Source organism: Oncorhynchus gorbuscha, linkage group LG15 (genome assembly GCF_021184085.1).
Source record: "Oncorhynchus gorbuscha isolate QuinsamMale2020 ecotype Even-year linkage group LG15, OgorEven_v1.0, whole genome shotgun sequence".
Lineage (NCBI taxonomy): Eukaryota > Metazoa > Chordata > Actinopteri > Salmoniformes > Salmonidae > Oncorhynchus > Oncorhynchus gorbuscha.
In genome coordinates this window covers 63329145-63348382 of record NC_060187.1, presented here as the reverse complement: position 1 = coordinate 63348382, position 19238 = coordinate 63329145, and the positions used below count along the sequence as shown (strand labels likewise).

At 43.3% G+C, this 19238-nt stretch overlaps 1 protein-coding gene across 2 annotated transcripts; it reads right to left on the bottom strand.

Moving 5' to 3' along the window:
* LOC123997702 (membrane progestin receptor delta-like) lies at nucleotides 1-16252 on the bottom strand. Of its 2 annotated transcripts, none has more exons than XM_046302187.1 (8): nucleotides 16052-16252; nucleotides 6077-6360; nucleotides 5494-5621; nucleotides 5079-5284; nucleotides 1813-1939; nucleotides 1622-1718; nucleotides 1197-1341; nucleotides 1-912 (listed from the first exon to the last, which is right to left on the bottom strand). In XM_046302187.1, exons 1-8 carry the CDS (start codon nucleotides 16224-16226, stop codon nucleotides 647-649), a joined length of 1428 nt encoding a protein of 475 aa, XP_046158143.1. In that variant the 5' UTR covers nucleotides 16227-16252; the 3' UTR covers nucleotides 1-646. The 2 variants fall into 2 exon arrangements, with proteins under 2 accessions (XP_046158143.1, XP_046158144.1); XM_046302188.1 differs by having other exon boundaries at nucleotides 698-912; nucleotides 1150-1341.
* Nucleotides 16253-19238: the final 2986 nt, after the last annotated feature.

Below are 19238 nucleotides of genomic sequence, written 5' to 3'. Positions count from 1 at the left end.
ATGTAATGGATAGTCATACTTTATATGAAATATGGGTTTTGAGATGTTCTAATAATGGCTTACAAATATATAGGACAATTGAAAAACAGTTGCTAAATACTTATATATTAATATGAAAATTCCCTGCAAATTTAGAGTTAAAGATTTTTCCAGTTTGAGATTTACACAAAGCAGAAATAATGTTAAGACTACTTAGGTAACATTGGGGTAACTATATATAAAAGAAGGCACTTTTATGTGTTGTTAGACATCACATATGCTTCATACAACCCAGATCCTTTCAAGTATAAGTGAAAAGAAGTCGGCATATGATACTTTAACTCGAAATACTTCCACAACTTTAAACAGTAAACAATGATACTGAATAACTGAAAGGCTTCATAAGAATAGCTGGGTATTCGGCTTCAAAGTAAACAGTGAACACATTAATAAACTCCTAAACAAACCTTATAATGACGATAGAATAACATGTAGAAAAAAACCATCCTGTGATAATAATCCAATGGGTTTATACAAATACTACCTAGTTTTAAAAGGTAGAATACAAATTCTTATGGTTATTATTTCCAAAGTTCACGACTGGGATAATGGTTTAGCCAACCCTTTACATTTGAACATACTGGTTGGTCACTGGTTGTGGGGAGTATCACTGTTGCTTGCGTTTTGCAGGTGGTGTCAGTGGGTGGTTGGCACTGTGGTGGGGGTTCCACAGCAGAGGGGCACTGAAGATGCCAATGATGCCTAGGTTGAGGATGATGCTGAGGGCCAGTGCCCCCAGGGTACTCAGAAAGGAGGGCACGGCCGCCTGCGCAATGAGCCACGCCCTGCGTGAGGTCATATCTGCTAGCACCGCCTCCATCTGGAAGTGAGTACCCACCACGGCACAGATGTGGAAAAGCTGGTGACTGTGGCCTGAGAGAGGAGAGAGAGGAGGAGAGAGAGATCAATGAGAGAGAGAGTTATTAGAAATGCTTGAATCTGATCATACTGCAGTGAATAAGGATTTACCAGGGTTGCTCAAAGAATTGTCACCGTTCAAATATTTGCCTACAGTGCCATCACGGACACAGTAGAACGGACACTGATATGCGCCAACATTAACTGGCCACAGGCCAGACTAGCTAAAGCTTGCTCAATAACTGATGTAACCTCCCAATTCCAGTTGCCATGGTATCCGGGCGTTGGCGTGGACGTACCGAAGTAGTCGAAGCGCCCCGGGGCCAGCCTCTCTGGGAGGTGTGAGGCAAACAGGAAGCAGGTGAGGAAGGCGAAGAGGAGGTGGTAACAGTGACTGGGCAGGGCCTCACTGTGACAGCAGCTGCCCCCGCAGCACAGCAGCAGCTACACACACACACACAGACACACACACATATACAAACACACATAAGATCATTGGCACAAACAGCGGCCAAGGGATTAAAAGATTTAACAGCATGTGGTCAAATCTTTATTTATTCTACACAAAATCAGTTTCTAAGTTAATGAGCCAAAAGTCCTGGTCAATGTATTAAAGAGAGGCATTAATCGGATCTAAACTGTGACAACAAACAGAATGCAACCCAATTACCGTACAAGCAGACTTTCTGTGAACTCTGTCTACACCTTCTCAAAATACACTCACTCTGTAAAATAGAGGGATGTTGTCAAAGATGAATGGAAAGACAAATGCCCCTGTCCGGAGAACTTTACTGCGGTGTGGAAACTGCATCTCCAGGAATCTATAAACAAATAAAAACAGAGGGGGAAGTTACAATGGTTTCAACGACCAGGAGAGTGATGCATCATGGGTAGGATACCGTATTGGCTGCCTACCTAGAATAGCAGGACAGGCTGGTGCAGAATAGTGTGTTGCAGATAGCGATTGGCACAAAGTGTTGATGCAGCCAGCTGTTGACCCAGCAGTCAGGCATCACATAGGAGCCATAGGTTATGGCACAACCTGGACACAAACACATTGAAAGGTTTTTTTTTTTTAAACATACGATATCTGAAACTAAATCTACCATGCATTTACCTACCATACACTCACCAAGCACTTACAATAATTATAAATTGCAATGCTCATAACATATCAATTAGGCTTTAATAACCTACTAATTAAACATTGGCCTTGCACTTGCTGTACATATGCTTCAATACCAGTTTTAATCCCAATGATGTACTTCCAATAAATCTAGAAGCTGTTTTAAATAAGCTTGCCTGCAAAACACCATCTACAGTAAACATTTGCAATTCTTATCCCAGAAACATCTGGCCATTTAGGGCTGGGTATGTTTTAGGGCTGGGTGTGTTTTAGGGCTGGGTGTGTTTTAGGGATGGGTGTGTTTTAGGGCTGGGTATGTTTTAGGGCTGGGTATGTTTTAGGGCTGGGTATGTTTTAGGGCTGGGTATGTTTTAGGGCTGGGTATGTTTTAGGGCTGGGTGTGTTTTAGGGCTGGGTGTGTTTTAGGGCTGGGTGTGTTTTAGGGCTGGGTGTGTTTTAGGGCTGGGTGTGTTTTAGGGCTGGGTGTGTTTTAGGGCTGGGTGTGTTTTAGGGCTGGGTATGTTTTAGGGCTGGGTATGTTTTAGGACTGGGTGTGTTTTAGGGCTGGGTGTGTTTTAGGGCTGGGTGTGTTTTAGGGCTGGGTGTGTTTTAGGGCCGGGTGTGTTTTAGGGCCGGGTGTGTTTTAGGACCGGGTGTGTTTTAGGGCCGGGTGTGTTTTAGGGCTGGGTGTGTTTTAGGGCTGGGTGTGTTTTAGGGCTGGGTATGTTTTAGGGCTGGGTGTGTTTTAGGGCTGGGTGTGTTTTAGGGCTGGGTCTGTTTTAGGGCTGGGTATGTTTTAGGGCTGGGTGTGTTTTAGGGCTGGGTGTGTTTTAGGGCTGGGTGTGTTTTAGGGCTGGGTGTGTTTTAGGGCTGGGTGTGTTTTAGGGCTGGTTGTGTTTTAGGGCTGGGTGTGTTTTAGGGCTGGGTGTGTTTTAGGGCTGGGTGTGTTTTAGGGCTGGGTGTGTTTTAGGGCTGGGTGTGTTTTAGGGCTGGGTGTGTTTTAGGGCTGGTTGTGTTTTAGGGCTGGGTGTGTTTTAGGGCTGGGTGTGTTTTAGGGCTGGGTGTGTTTTAGGGCTGGGTGTGTTTTAGGGCTGGGTGTGTTTTAGGGCTGGGTGTGTTTTAGGGCTGGGTGTGTTTTAGGGCTGGTTGTGTTTTAGGGCTGGTTGTGTTTTAGGGCTGGGTGTGTTTTAGGGCTGGGTGTGTTTTAGGGCTGGGTGTGTTTTAGGGCTGGGTGTGTTTTAGGGCTGGGTGTGTTTTAGGGCTGGGTATGTTTTAGGGCTGGGTGTGTTTTAGGGCTGGGTGTGTTTTAGGGCTGGGTGTGTTTTAGGGCTGGGTGTGTTTTAGGGCTGGGTGTGTTTTAGGGCTGGTTGTGTTTTAGGGCTGGGTGTGTTTTAGGGCTGGGTGTGTTTTAGGGCTGGTTGTGTTTTAGGGCTGGGTGTGTTTTAGGGCTGGGTGTGTTTTAGGGCTGGGTGTGTTTTAGGGCTGGGTGTGTTTTAGGGCTGGGTGTGTTTTAGGGCTGGGTGTGTTTTAGGGCTGGGTATGTTTTAGGGCTGGGTGTGTTTTAGGGCTGGTTGTGTTTTAGGGCTGGGTGTGTTTTAGGGCTGGGTGTGTTTTAGGGCTGGGTGTGTTTTAGGGCTGGTTGTGTTTTAGGGCTGGTTGTGTTTTAGGGCTGGGTATGTTTTAGGGCTGGTTGTGTTTTAGGGCTGGTTGTGTTTTAGGGCTGGGTGTGTTTTAGGGCTGGGTATGTTTTGGCAGTAAGGAGAATTGTGGTAGATTAAGGATCATATTGTAGGGGCCTCAAATCCACTAATATGGATTTGAAAAGGCACCTTTTCAAAGTAAGAGACAAAGTTTGTTTGAAAGAGAGGGACAAGCGTATCACACACACCCATACAAGCAAACACACACCCAAGAAAAGCCCACGCATTCACAAGCAGAATGCAAATACCCAAGTATGTGAATTGGTTGAGCAAGCACGTGGACACAGACATGAATCCATGGAAAATGTATATGTGAAGGTGTAGAACAGTGGTATGCACACATCCATAAAAACTTTTCCCAGATGCTGGATCCGAGAGGAAAACATATGCTGATATTTTTATCTACTTTGTCTGTTGACCTAAATCTGCAATCTGGTGCGACATGCTTTCTGTTTGTAAGTAGCCCTGTATGGCTCCTCTATTGGATGAGCAACCCTCAGGCTGGATGTCTTAAATGAAAGACAAACATTATTCCAAGATGAAAGAATTGTAAAAGAAAACCAACTCTGATTTCACTGTTGGTATTGAGCTGTCGAACTTGTTTACATACTGCTTTATTCAGCTCATATGTACAGTGGGGCAAAAAAAGTACTTCGTCAGCCACCAAATGTGCAAGTTCTCACACTTAAAAAGATGAGAGAGGCCTGTAATTTTCATCATAGGTACACTTCAACTATGACAGACAAAATGAGAAAAGAAAATCCAGAAAATCACAGTGTAGGATTTTTTATGAATTTATTTGCAAATTATGGTGGAAAATAATTTTAGTCAATGCCACTCCAACATTGCTCGTCCTGATTTTTGAAATATTTCTTAATTCCATTCTTTGACTTTTAGATTTGTGTGTATTGTTAGATTGTTAGATTATTGTTAGATACTTGAACAAGACATGTATTATTATGAGGTTTTGTGGGCAAAAAAAACTTCATTACAGTGAATCTGACAAGCCCAGACAGCACAGCAACACGACACACACAGTGCCAAATCAAACATACACGAACAATGACGTAACCACACAAACAATGGTTACAAATGTGGCAAGTAGTATACAAAGTTCTAATCGTGCAAATGATTGCCCAAGTTCGCCGGGACTTTTTGGAACTTGAAAGATTGCACGTGGCCTTTAACCTGTGGGATTGCACTGGGTCGGATTAGTGGAAGCTGTAGCCTACTGTGAGAGTAGGCTGACTTGGTACTGGAGGAAATGTAACCAGAAAAAATAACTAAAGGTAAAGGAAGTACTAATAGTCTAACTGTGAAGTGCACACAGTCAGACTTCATGCAGTGGGCCTTACCCAGGCTGTAGAGGCTGAGGGCGCCGTAGTCAAAGAAGTAGCAGATGTGGCGTGCCTCGGGGGACATGGTGCTGAAGGTGTGGGCACAGCTGGAGGTGAATGGGTACACACAGATCAGCAGCATGTACACCAGCAGCGGCCAGGTGTAGCTCTCCGACAGGAAGTTCAGTGTGGAGCACAAGACGCTGAAGCGCCACAGAAAATACCTGGGAAATGAGAGGCGTCGCAACACCGTCAGTTTCAATTCATATGAAATGGGGGAGTGATCGGAAGATTTGATACGAAGGCAGGAAGACACCAATCTGATATGTATGTTTTCCAGTCTAAACCAACCGTAATTGTTACAGAATACCTCCGGCTATCTATGGATCTGACCTCCTTGTCTACATTCAGAGTGTTTGCATTGGTTACATACCATGTGGGCAGGAAGTGGGTCCAGATGTTGACTGTCTCATTGGTCATCTGGAAGCTGCTAAGGATGCAGTCCAGGGCGGAGCTTTGGGGGTGACGGTATCCCGAGATGATGCCATCCTCTCGGAACACCTGAAGGCAAAACACTGTGATACACAGTACATAGGCTACTATAGAGATTATCTAACAAACAACTGGAGGACATCAAGACCTGTCCTCCTAGTCTGGTACATCTGGGCCTGTATTTCAAAAAGTGTCTTCGAGCAGGAGTGCTGATCAACACATACATTGGCATTTTAGTAATTTAGCAGACACTCTTATCCAGTGTGACTTACAGTTGCATTCATCTTAAGATAGCTAGGTGGGACAACCACATATCTCAGTCATAGTAGGTATTTTTTTTAGTAGCTGTAAGCAAAGTCAGTGCAAGTAGGGGGAAAAAGTCAAGTGCGAGTTTTAGTTCACGAAAGGCCATCTTTATTTTATTTTTTTATTTACAAAAATGGCTTGAACATTCAGTCTGTGAAATGTCTGAAGGTTTGTGAAATGGTTGCGAAAGGTTCCTCTTTCAGTATGGTCACTCTTACCTTGGGGACTTGGTGGATGTCGAAGAGCTGGGGGAGTTTGATGCTAAGCATGTCTGTGGGCAGTCTGATGGCCCCCCTCCCTCTCTGGCAGGCCTCCCTGAGCCTGGCCCTGCATCCCCGGCAGAGGACACACCAGACTGGGCAGTCAAACGCTGGGGCCTGGGCCCCCTCTCCAGGCCCTGGTTCCCATTGCATACAGCGGTCCCAACCCCAGGCTTGGCCCCAGCCCTGGGCCCAGCCCCCACCACCGCTGGCCACCCCACCCCCCCACCACAAAGGAAAGACTGCAGAGGGAGAACAGGAAGAAAATGGCTGTTAGATATAATTCTCTAGAAATTACACTGACATACACTCAGATATATTGTGTGAGGACTGTTACATACCCATCAGAACTAGAAATGTGTTTACAAATCACACATGACACATCCACTGTTTGTGAATTGGTTGGGGAATAGTCCACTCTGTTTCCACTTGATTTCAAATTACAAACCAATACAAAAACATTCCATAGAATTTTCTCATGGTTCCATCAAAATGAGTATTCCTTCTTTTGTCATAATGTCCTTTTTGACTGGACTCAACACAGTCTTCCATTGTGTCAACCTTCTCTAGACGTCCCCAGACATGGACTCAGATGTAGACAGTGGTTAGCATTGTCACATTATGGTGGGCTGTTAGCTAACAAAGCTAGCATGACAATAACATGTTCCTGCTATGTAGTATTGAACAGAGGACTCCTTCTGTTCAGATAGCAAGGGAGATTGTTAATAAGAGCCTTTTGTTAATGAAGCCAGCAACCCACACCATGTTCAATATTGCAGGCATGCTTTGCTTGCCATTTATCAGCTGGCAAAACAACAAAAACCTCTTGTTGGTTTCATGCAAATCTGTCATCATCTATTGAGAGTTTCTGTTGAGGAAGTTTCATTTTGCCCTACTTACTGATATTTAAATCACTCATCATCTCTCACTGTCTCTTTATAACTGAAAGGTATTTCAGATAACCTTTATGGAAATACACTGAGTACAAAATATTGAGGCCATCAGGACCACATTTACAACATGAACTTGCTTCTTGGGATTACTTAATTAGCAGAATAAGTATGTGTGCATCCAGGTGGGCATACAGGGAGTGCCATCCCAAGGAGCACACGAATCCTATGAAAAGGAGAGCCTAGGAGGCCAAAATGGAGGCCACGGTGTATTCAATGGACCACTGAGTGTACAAAACGCTAGGAGCACATTCATAATATTAAGTTTCACTCCCTTTTGCACAGCCTCAGTTCATAGGGGCGTGGACTCTACAAGGTGTCGAAAGCATTCCATAAGGATGCTGGCCCATGTTGACTCCAATGGTTCCCACAGCTGTGTCAAGTTGGCTGGATGTCCTTTGGGTCGTAGACCATTCTCGATACACACGGGAAACTGTTGAGCATGAAAAACCCAGCAGCAAATCGGTGTGCCTGGTACCTACTACCACACACTGTTCCAAAGCACTTCAATATTTTGTTTTGCCCATTCACCCTCTGAATGGCACATACACAATCCATGTCTCAATTCTTTAAAATCCTTCTTTAACTTGTCTCCTCCCCTTAATCGACACTGATTGAAGTGGATTTAACAAGTGACATCAATACGGGATCATAGCTTTCACCTGGATTCACCTGGTCAGTCTATGCCATGGAAAGAGCAGGTGTTCCTAATGTTTTGTATACAGTGTATATCATAGAAATGTGTGCAAACCACTATCAAAGCTTATTGTGAAATAGACAGAAATGACTTGGGTTGCAAAGTCATACCGAATTCAATATAATATAATTCAAATTGAAGAGGCAGTAATTGGGAGCACGCTAGACTTTGAAGTGACTTGTGTGAATCTGTGAGGAACAGGAAATTCGTGATGTGCAGTTCACAAATTATTATTTTTTAACAACCTTTCTAACTGCATCGAGAGTCATGATAAATTTTTCAGAGTGACTCGTTCCTTTTAGTCGTTCGTTTGACCTGCTCTGCTGGCCACGATGAATCCTACAGCAGGATTCAGACGCGTTTCTCCGGCTCAGTGGTTCCAGAGATGTCTGTATCATATGTGCGTGCAGGAAAATAGATCATGCTGCATATGCAGCATAGAGAAGAAGAATACATGTTTAATAATTCATGTAATTAGTTGATTATTGAAAGCTATACAGCTTTGTAGAAGCCTAAACAGCCTGCCTCTGCTCAACAAAATCGAGTACGAAACGTTTGGGGGCCTGCAACAGTTCGCGAACGATATCTTCCTCTCTGCAGTCAAGTCATTCCGCAAAGAGTCGTTCACAATCTAGTCTGGTTGTATGCTTATCTATCACCCACGTACGTTGTTTGAAGCACACTTGAGTAAGTCTCAGTCACAAATGACAGCTCCAATAAGCCCCCTGTGGTGAACGGGAGGCTTGTAGAATCCTGAGCCTTTCCAGTTTTTAGTTAATCGTTCGCCGGTAAGGGGGTCCTGCGCGCTCTAGGTACTGAATCAAATGAACGAAATGAGTCGAAAGATTCATACTTCTGACTGAACGAGTCGAAACGATCTGAGTCAGTAAAAAAGAGTCAAATTTCCCATCACTACAGGAAATACTGTGTGATAGCCACTGAGGCACACACAAACAGCAGAGCATGTATGTGCTGAACAAGCAAACAGGATGGATAAACATGCCAGGAGAGGAAGGATCATGATGTCTACCTGGAACCAAAAAGGGTTCTTCAAAGGGTTCTCCTATAGGGACAGCCGAAGAACCCTATTAGATTCTTGATAGCACTTTTTTATCTAAACATGTATGCTAAAGAGCACAATCAAACTAAATTCCACTCCAGCCATTATCACGAGCCCGTCCTCCACAATTAAGGTGCCACAAGCCTCCTGTGACCACCATCCATACGGCTTCCTTTGTGAGAGTACAGTTGCTACAACCGCCTCATATAAGTCCTATCCTAAGGCTCAGAACGGAAGTTGCTCTGGTCTGATGATATGTCATAGTCAGAGCACTTATCTCAGTGTTGGCTGGGTGAAATATTACCTGGAGGTTGCCCTGTCATTATGGTGCATACCTCAGGCTCTGTGATGTGACAGTGTGTGAGGGGAGACAGAGACAGAGAGAGGGTACAGGACACTGCATGGTGGCCCAGCTGCAGGCCTTATCCTATTTACTGGGACAAAGTGTGCTTTGTGACTGAGGCCCTGTCTGGAGAGAGCAGGACCAAGGGCCGACTGTTACACACTGGCCTGGGCTCTATGAAAATGAGTAGCCATTCTGCTCAACACATGCACCCACGCACGCACACACACGCACACACAATATTATATTGAATTCTGTATGACATTGCAATCCAAGTAATTAGTCTCTATTTGACAATAAGCTTTGATAGTGGGTTGCACATATTGATATGTACAAAACACTTGGAACACCTGTTCTTCCATGACATAGACTGACATATTGAAGTCACTTGTTAAATCCACTTTAACCAGTGTAGATGAAGGGGAGGAGACAGGTTAAATAATTATTTTTAAGCCTTAAAACAACTGAGACATGGATTGTGTGTGTGTGCCATTCGAAGGGTGAATGGGCTTAACAAAAGACGTGCCTTTGAAAGGGTTATGGTAGTAACTGCCAGGAGCACCGGTTTGAGTGTGTCAAGAACTGCAACGCTGCTGGGTTTTTCATGCTCAACAGTTACCCGTGTGCATCCGGAATGGTCCACCACCCAAAGGACATCCAGCCAACTGGAAACAACTGTGGGAAGCATTGGAGTCAACATGGGCCAGCATCCTTATGGAATGCTTTCGACACCTTGTAGAGTCCACGCCCCGATGAACTGAGGCTGTTCTGAGTACAAAAGGGGTGCAACTTAATATTATGAATGTGCTCCTAGCGTTTTGTACACTCAGTGGTCCATTGAATACACCGTGGCCTCCATTTTGGCCTCCTAGGCTCTCCTTTTCATAGGATTTGTGTGCTCCTTGGGATGGCACTCCCTGTATGCCCACCTGTATGCACACATACTTATTCTGCTGATTAAGTAATCCCAAGAAGCAAGTTCATGTTGTAAATGTGGTCCTGATTAAAACCTAGTTATAGGGTCAAAATGTTGCCTGTATAATGTTATTGGACTTTGGGAGTGTGCGGAATACTCACTCTGGTTACCACAAACCCCCACCTAGACATAGATGACTAAAACATCTGTGGCCATATTCAGAAAGTGTTTCAGAGTAGGATTGCTGATCTTGCATAAGTGCTGCCTTTTAGATCATAATGAATAACATTGAATGAACAGGGAGGCCCTGATCCTGATCCTAGATCCGACTATAAATACGCTCCCTGGCTTCCTTTCTGCAGCAGAGAAACTGTAGTGAAGAAAACAAAATGAATTATTCTTAATCCTAACCCACCCCACTATGAAGTCATCTTTCATTCTAAGTGGACTCATCTTGACTCCAACTGTCCTCTCCCTCAGTACTCTCCCAAACGGACTCTTCCCAGCCACCTCATTGCTAATCAGCTGTAAGAAAATAAAATGATGCCAGGTGGTCATGTGAGTAAGAAATACTCTCACTGCAGAGTGGAAAATAAACATGTCCACATATTTTGGTTTAGGGTACGCCCCAATTTTGTTAACTTCGTAGGAATCTGAATTGTCTCGCACAAACTATTGGCATCCATGTCCGTGTTTCTGGGAAAGATCTGCTAAGTGACCAGGTGATGATTGGGTAATGGTCCAAACCAATTTATTTGATTAGATCTCATGACAATGAGCACATTGCAATGAGCGCATTGCAATGAGCACATAGATGATAGTTCTCAGCTTACTTTTAAAAGAACTGCATGTTCTTTCACAACCAGTAAATCTACTTATGAATAACACAGATTTATAGCCTGGAATCTAACACAATCGTGAAAGTGAGCATATCAGTTTGGATTCCAGGGTGTGTCTAACAGTGTACGGTCCTTTCCGATTCCAATTTCGTACTCCATCCACAGTTGGTTGGGGAGGACGGGCTCGTGGTAATGGCTGGAGCGGAATCAGTGGAATGGTATCAAACACATGATTTCTATTAGAGGTCGACCGATTAATCGGAATGGCCGATTAATTAGGGCCGATTTAAAGTTTTCATAACAATCGGAAATCGGTATTTTTGGGCACCGATTTCCGATTCTTTTTTTATTTACATTGTATTTTGGTTTAAAAAAATAACAACCTTTTATTTAACTTTGCAAGTCAGTTAAGAACACATTCTTATTTTCAATGACTGCCTAGAAACTGTGGGTTAACTGCCTTGTTCAGGGGCAGAATGACAGATTTTCACCTTGTCAGCTCAGAGGTTTCAATCGTGCAACCGCACAGTTAACCAGTCCAATGCTCTAACCATTGCACTTCACGAGTAGCCTGCCTGTTACGCGAATGCAGTAGAAGCCAAGGTAAATTGCTAGCTAGCATTAAACTTATATTATAAAAAACAATCAATCATAATCAATAGTTATAACTACTAATCTAATTTAGCAGGCAATATTAACCAGGTGAAATTGTGTCATTTCTCTTGCGTTCATTGCACGCAGAGTCAGGGTATATGCAACAGTTTGGGCTGCCTGGCTCATTGCGAACTAATTTGCCGGAATTTTACGTAATTATGACATACATTGAAGGTTGTGCAATGTAACAAGAATATTTAGACTTGGGGATGCCACATGTTAGATAAAATACCGAACGGTTCCATATTTCACTGAAATAATAAACGTTTTGTTTTCGAAATGATAGTTTCCTGATTATATCATATTAATGACCAAAGGCTCGTATTTCTGTGTGTTATTATGTTATAATTAAGTCTGATTGGATAGAGCAGTCTGACTGAGCAGCAGCAGGCCCGTAATCATTCATTCAAACAGCACTTTCGTGCATTTTGCCAGCAGCTCTTCGCAAGCACAGCGCTGTTTATGACTTCAAGCCTATCAGCCTAATGGCTGGTGTAACCTATGTGAAATGGCTAGCTAGTTAGCTGGGTGTGCGCTAATACTGTTTCAAACGTCACTCACTTTTAGATTTGGAGTAGTTATTCCCCTTGAGCTGCAAGGGCCGCGGCTTTTGTGGAGCGATGGGTAACGATGCTTTGAGTGTGGCTGTTGTCTATGTGTTCCTGGTTCGAGCCCAGGTAGGGGCAAGGAGGGGGACGGAAGCTATACTGTTACACTGGCAATACTATAGTGCCTATAAAAACATCCAATAGTCAAAGGTATATGAAATACAAATGGTATGGAGAGAAATAGTCCTATAAATACTATATTAACTACAACCTAAAACCTCTTACCTTGGAATATTGAAGTCTCATGTTAAAAGGAACCACCAACTTTCATATGTTCTGAGCAAGGAACTTAAACGTTAGCTTTTTTACATGGCACATATTACTTACCAAATTGAACATGTTTCATTTGAGGCTAAATTGATTTTATTGATGTTTTATATTAAGTTAAAATAAGTGGTAATTCAGTATTGTTGTAATTGTCATTATTACAAAAAAAACTACATTTTTTAAAAATCGGACGATTAATCGGTATCTGCTTTTTTGGTCCTCCAATAATCGGTATCGGCGTTGAAAAATCATAATCGGTCGACCTCCAGTTTCTATGCATTTGATGCCATTCCATTTTCTCCATTCCAGACATTATTATAAGCCGTTATCCCCCCAGCAGCCTCCACTGTCTCCATCAGTAGTAGAATGGGAATTCTGTTTGTCTATTTCTGGTAAAGTCGAATAACGGGAGGTCTTGGAGGTGTTGCTCATGGGCCTCTGTGATAACAATGTGCTCACTACCACCCACTCTCAACTACACCACCCACTCTCAAATACACCACCCACTCTCAAATACACCACCCACTCACAAGGCTGTTCTGCACAGTAGCAACACATTTCTCTTCAGAATAATTTATTGGCAAGGACTTGATCATTCGTGACTTTCTATCTACAATACTATACAATTGTGCAAAGTAGTAACAAGAAAGTGAGAAGTAGGTTAAACCCTCCGTCAGAGGTGTTTGTTTAAGTGTCAGTGAGTGTCTGTCTGTGTTTGTGTGCAAGAGCATGGTAATACAGCAAACAAGGGGAAAACAAACACTCTAAACAGTGACTGCCAGTGGCGGTGACCATCCACAGTTCCCCTACCAACATGTTTCACAATCTACAAATGTTCACATTTTTCCCTCCTTCCTCGCTCTCTCCTCTTCGCCTCCTCTTCACCTCTCCCCACCTCTTTTGAATGTGCAGCTTCTCTCCCACTTTTCCCTCCTTCCTCGCTCTCTCCTCTTCGCCTCCTCTTTACCTCTCCCCACCTCTTTTGAATGTGCAGCTTCTCTCCCACTTTTCCCTCCTTCCTCGCTCTCTCCTCTTCGCCTCCTCTTTACCCCTCCCCACCTCTTTTGAATGTGCAGCTTCTCTCCCACTTTTCCCTCCTTCCTCGCTCTCTCCTCTTCGCCTCCTCTTTACCCCTCCCCACCTCTTTTGAATGTGCAGCTTCTCTCCACTTTTCCCTCTTTCTTGTTCCACTCTCTCGCCCAACTCCTGAATTCTGAAATTCTTTCCCTGGCTCGTGATCTCGTCACGTGACCTTCCTCAATAGAAGACTTTATGACTCAGGAGCTGAAGATAAGAAGTCTACGTGGGGAGCATGTTGACATGGGCACATGTCCGTTTTATGTAAACAAGAACAAGGCACATCGTTTGCCCCATAGAACATTGCATTGTCATATAGCTGCATGATTCTGTACAGTTTGCACTGGGATTGGAACATGGAAGACATCACCTCAACACACACACAATATGACTGACGGTCAAGTGTACCCTGAACCACAGGATTCACCGGTTTCTGTCCATACTGTACTGCAGAAGGTGTGAATCCATCAAATAACTCCATGTATAGCTGAACCAACTATCAGACCCTCCCATTGACCCAGATGGAGTACTCATTAACGCGGTCTGTTGAGGACTTTAAATTCACACTATGCCACTATGCCATATGACATTATTGTAGGCTAGTGATAAATGGATTAGAATATCATCTGTTAAATCCAGTAAGAGCTAGATTTTCTTTCTTCTTAAATGAATCCTTCCTCTCGTCGCTTATTTCCTGTAAACACTGATCTAACGTGAATAAATTGTTGAAAGCGTAACAGACCCTTTGCTTTCACCAATCTACAAACTGCTGAATGACTCTCACAGTTTATTTGACACGATTTAAACAGGGTCACACAGTTCCTTGCTGCAGGTGTGGTGTCAACCAGTAATATCACTTATGATAATCTGTGATTAACTATAAGAACACAGTGTCACATGGAACAAGTTGCAACTTGTCATTGCAATAGCAATAGAGTGGCAACAACAGTAGACCAGACCAACCAGCTATGTAGGGAAGAGATCTACATTTGGTCTATGAAATGTTTAACTCATATAGCCTAGGTAGGGCAAGGTAGCTGTCCTACCTGTCTCTCGCCCTACCTTTGTAGAGTAACGCACTAAAGCCCTGTACCAGAGGCAGGGTGAAACTCAATTAATTGCTCTGTCAACAACATGAACGTTGCGAAATAAATAATAAATGCCCAAGTGCATAGTTTCATGAGAGAAACGAGATCCAACAATAGGACAAAGTTTCTCATAAAGAGCATATCCTCTTCAAATTCAAATGAATCAGACTTTTTTATAGGAATGTACAATGCCTGAAGTCACATTCATTTAACATTAATACTGGAGAAATGGTAAAGGCAGACACACAACAATCACAGACTAACTGTTATGGCACAGGCTAAAAAGACAATCTCAGAGAGAAACTTTCTGGTGAGAGATTGGGATCTATTTTCCCCAAGAGAATAGCATTTACCCTGGGAGTCAGGCATGTGGAGGGAGAATATGCCCTAAAGAGAGCGGAGATGTGAAACCAGGGAAGGACTGCCTCACAGTCTTAGTGAACTGTAGGCGATCTATCAGCATATCCTAGTAGCTCTCTACACAGCCCCTGCCCAGAAGAACCCTGGAGAGACTGAAGAAATGTTCCTCAGCGCGATCACGTGGACTGTTGCAGCAACAATAACAAGACAAAAGCCATTATCTGTGCTGCCGGCCAGAAATGACAAGACCAAGAATGTTCCCCCGTGCGCGTTTTTAATGCATGTTTGCTTTCCAAGAAAGAGGAGTACTTGGATCGCCAATCTATTTTCAGGGACTCTTTGGTCTTAATTTTCATGTCGGATAGCCTACCATAAGAAAAGTGTTATAGGCCAAGTGCCTATATGTTCGAGCGCAATGTCAAATTTGTCACACTTCAGACAATAAAACGCCTACACACTCATGACAGACTACACTGCCAATTTCATCAATACAAATTAAATGTGAACACAAAAAGGCAAATATGCCGACAAAACAGTGTAATGATATTTTAAAAGACAAGATATATAGGTTACATAATATAATCTGCATAATAGCTGAAAAGTCTGTTTCCGTGGAGACATTTTCCTAGATAACATTTTCAGGATTTCCATAGTTACCCACACGCAAGTGGCTCACACACATAAACGCACGCGCGCAGGTACACCCTCGCCTACACCCACACAGCATCAAATGGAAAAACTAAGATATCAAAATCGATCAAATATAGGCTATTCGAAAGAAACATCGCACACTAAAAATTTAACTTTAAAAGACCTCGAATAACATTGGTTGATATGTTATAGGCCTATCTATCTATGTGTGGGAGGGGTCATATAGCGATGTGAGAGGTAGCCCAACAACAAAAAAACAAGTGATGGTTTTCAGAAGTCGGCCTATAGAGTAATACAGACAGTGCTTGGAAAGAAAAACGCCATTTACCGGTAATCATATCCAGTAGCCTACACACACACTATATGTTGTTACATTGTAAAAAGCAAACTATGGGACGTGAAGAGAAAGAAACGAAGTCAAACCTTTCAGCTTTATATTGGCGGTGAGCTCATCTGCGCGAATCTTCACTGGTGCAATGTAGTCACTGACCAAAATGAACAATTGTTGCTTGTAATAAACTATAGTTCCATTGTAAATCCGATTATCCTGACCATTGGAGCCTGGTGTAAATCTGTATAAACTGTCTATGTCCTGCATTCCTTCACAGGCGAATAAAAACACTGCAAACCCGTTGCCCCAACGTCGAAATCCCACCCTCCGCACACAGCGACTTTTTGATTGGACAGGGACAAGAAAGAAACCTTGTTATGGAAAATCAGGAGACAAGGCAGAGAGCAATCTTTTAAGGAATCCCATATCATCGCATAATTATTATAATTTACATGCACAAACAGTTATATAATTTTCTTAATAAAAATGCCACATTGAAAAGTTTTTCACATTACATTGTTTAAACAGATCCGAAGACTATTGGATGATTTCAATTATGCTGATTTTCTTCTGTAGCCCATTCAATACCATAATCATATAGGCGGTTTCATATAGGTTTCAATACTTCAGAAATTTTCACTCAGTAAGTCAAGGCAGGCAGGTCACTTTATAATATTCCAACTGAACCAAATCTACATGAAAAACAGGGCTTTTTTTCATGGACTGAGAGGCACATTGACAAAATGCTTTGTTAGGACTTTTTATCCTCCCTCAGCATCCCTAGGGCCAGACTACCGCATTTGGGGTCAAGGGGGCCACGGGGCATTAACCTCTGCCAAAATGTGCATTAACACATGTTGCCATGGTGCAGAGAGACGAAAATGCTGTTTTCTAATGCTATTCTACACATTGTCATTATTGTTTTTTTTAAGCAGATTTCTTGTAATTCTGCCAGGGGCAGAGAACAAAAAGTGCTGCCATGAAGCTGAGAGAACATTTTGCAGTTTTAAAGCTAATTTCCTAAAATTCTACACATTTTTGCTATCTGCTATCATATGCTCCTACGAAGGTTCTAACGATGAACTTCGCCAAAAGATGCTTTTGGGAAAGAGGGCCCTGGACTGTTCACCTCCCCACCACCAGAGAGTGGGCCAGCCCTGTGCTATGCCAACCATCTTCTGTTTGGGTGGCGCTGACCCCGCTGCCAGGGGATTGGTTACTCACTGCCATGCAGAATGGTGGGCATGTGGCCCAGGCATCCAGGGTAGTGAGGGGCACGAGACCTCACAACAGAAGAGACCAGGATAGATGGCACACAGAGACCTACTCACAGGACCGAGATTGATTGATAAGCCAGACTACACTGAACGGGTTCAGAATGAGAAGTTAGAGAGGAAAGTGGAACAGAACTACCATATTTCAATAGGTACGGGTGTTTTTAAACTTTCGAACACGCCTGTAAAGTAAAAAACATTAAATGTGTTCCAACAGCAAGCGGTACCAGAGTGCTAAGTCTAGGTCCAAAAGTCTTCTTAACAGCTTCTACCCCAAAAATAAATTCAACAAATAAAGAAACGTCATCTCACTGTCAACTGCGTTTATTTTCAGAAGATTTAACGTGTAAATATTTGTATGAAAATAAGATGTAACACCTGAGACATAAACTGAACAAGTTCCACAGACATGTGACTAACAGAATTTGGAATGTGTCCCTGAACAAAGGGGTGGTCAAAATCAAAAGTAACAGTCAGCATCCAGTGTGGCCACAAGCTGCATCAAGCACTGCAGTGCATCCCCTCCTCGTGGACTGCACCAGATTTGCTGTAAGATGTCACCCCACTCTTCCACCAAGGCACATGCAAGTTCCTGGACATTTCTGGGGGGAATGGCCCTAGCCCTCACCCTCCGATCCAAAAGGTCCCAGACATGCTCAGTGGGATTGAGATCTGGGCTCTTCGCTGGCCATGGCAGAACACTGACATTCCTGTCTTGCAGGAAATCCCACACCGAACGAGCAGTATGGCTGGTGGCATTGTCATACTGGAGAGTCATGTCAGGATGAGCCTGCAGGAAAGGTACCACATGAGATAGGAGGATGTCTTCCCTGTAATGCACAGTGTTGAGATTGCCTGCAATGACAACAAGCTCTGTCCGATGATGCTGTGACACACCGCCCCAGACCATGACAGACCCTCCACCTCCAAATCGATCCTGCTCCAGAGTATAGGTCTCGGTGTAATGCTCATTAATTCGACGATAACGCGAATCCGACGGTCACCCATGGTGAGACAAAACCACGATTCGTCAGTGAAGAGCACTTTTTGCCAGTGCTGTCTGGTCCAGCGACGGTGGGTTTGTGCCCATAGTCGACGTTGTTGCCTGTGATGTCTGGTGAGGACCTGCCTTTACAACAGGCCTATAAGCCCTCAGTCCAGTCTCTCTCAGCCTATTGCAGACAGTCTGAGCACTGATGGAGTGATTGTGCATTCCTGGTGTAACTCAGGCAGTTGTCGTTGCCCTCCTGTACCTGTCCCGCAGGTGTGATGTTTGGATGTACCGATCCAGTGCACGTGGTCTGCCACTGCGAGGATGATCAGCTGTCCGTCCTGTCTCCCTGTAGCGCTGTCTTAGGTACGGACATTGCAATTTATTGCCCTGGCCACATCTGCAGTCCTCATGCCTCTTTGCAGCATGCCTAAGGCATGTTCACGCAGATAAGCAGGGACCATAAGCATCTTTCTTTTGGTGTTTTTCAGTCAGTAGAAAGGCCTCTTTTGTGTCCTACGTTTTCGTAACTGTGACCTTAATTACCTACCGTCTGTAAGCTGTTAAGTCTTAACAAATGTTGCATGTTTATTAATTGTTTATGGTTTATTGAACAAGCATGGGGAACAGTGTTTAAACCATTTTACAATGATCTGTGAAGTTATTTGAATTTTTACAAATTATCTTTGAAAAAAGGGTCCTGAAAAAGGGACATTATTTTTTGCTGAGTTTATAAGTCTTCTGAACAGCTAATCAAATGGCTACCCAGACTATTTGATTTGAAACACAATATTTTATTTTAAATGTTGGCCGGTCATAGTCTCTGGATAAGTTCAACTTATTGAAACAATGGCTATTATTGTCATAAGGGTGCAGCAATGAGTATGTTCTGTTCAAATAGGTTGCTTTCCCAATTCAGAGTGTCCTGTGCCATGTCATGAATTGTGTAAAGCTTTGAAAAGTTGCCACTGTAAATGGTTTCTGCAAGAGAGTGAAAACAAGAAGACATTTTAA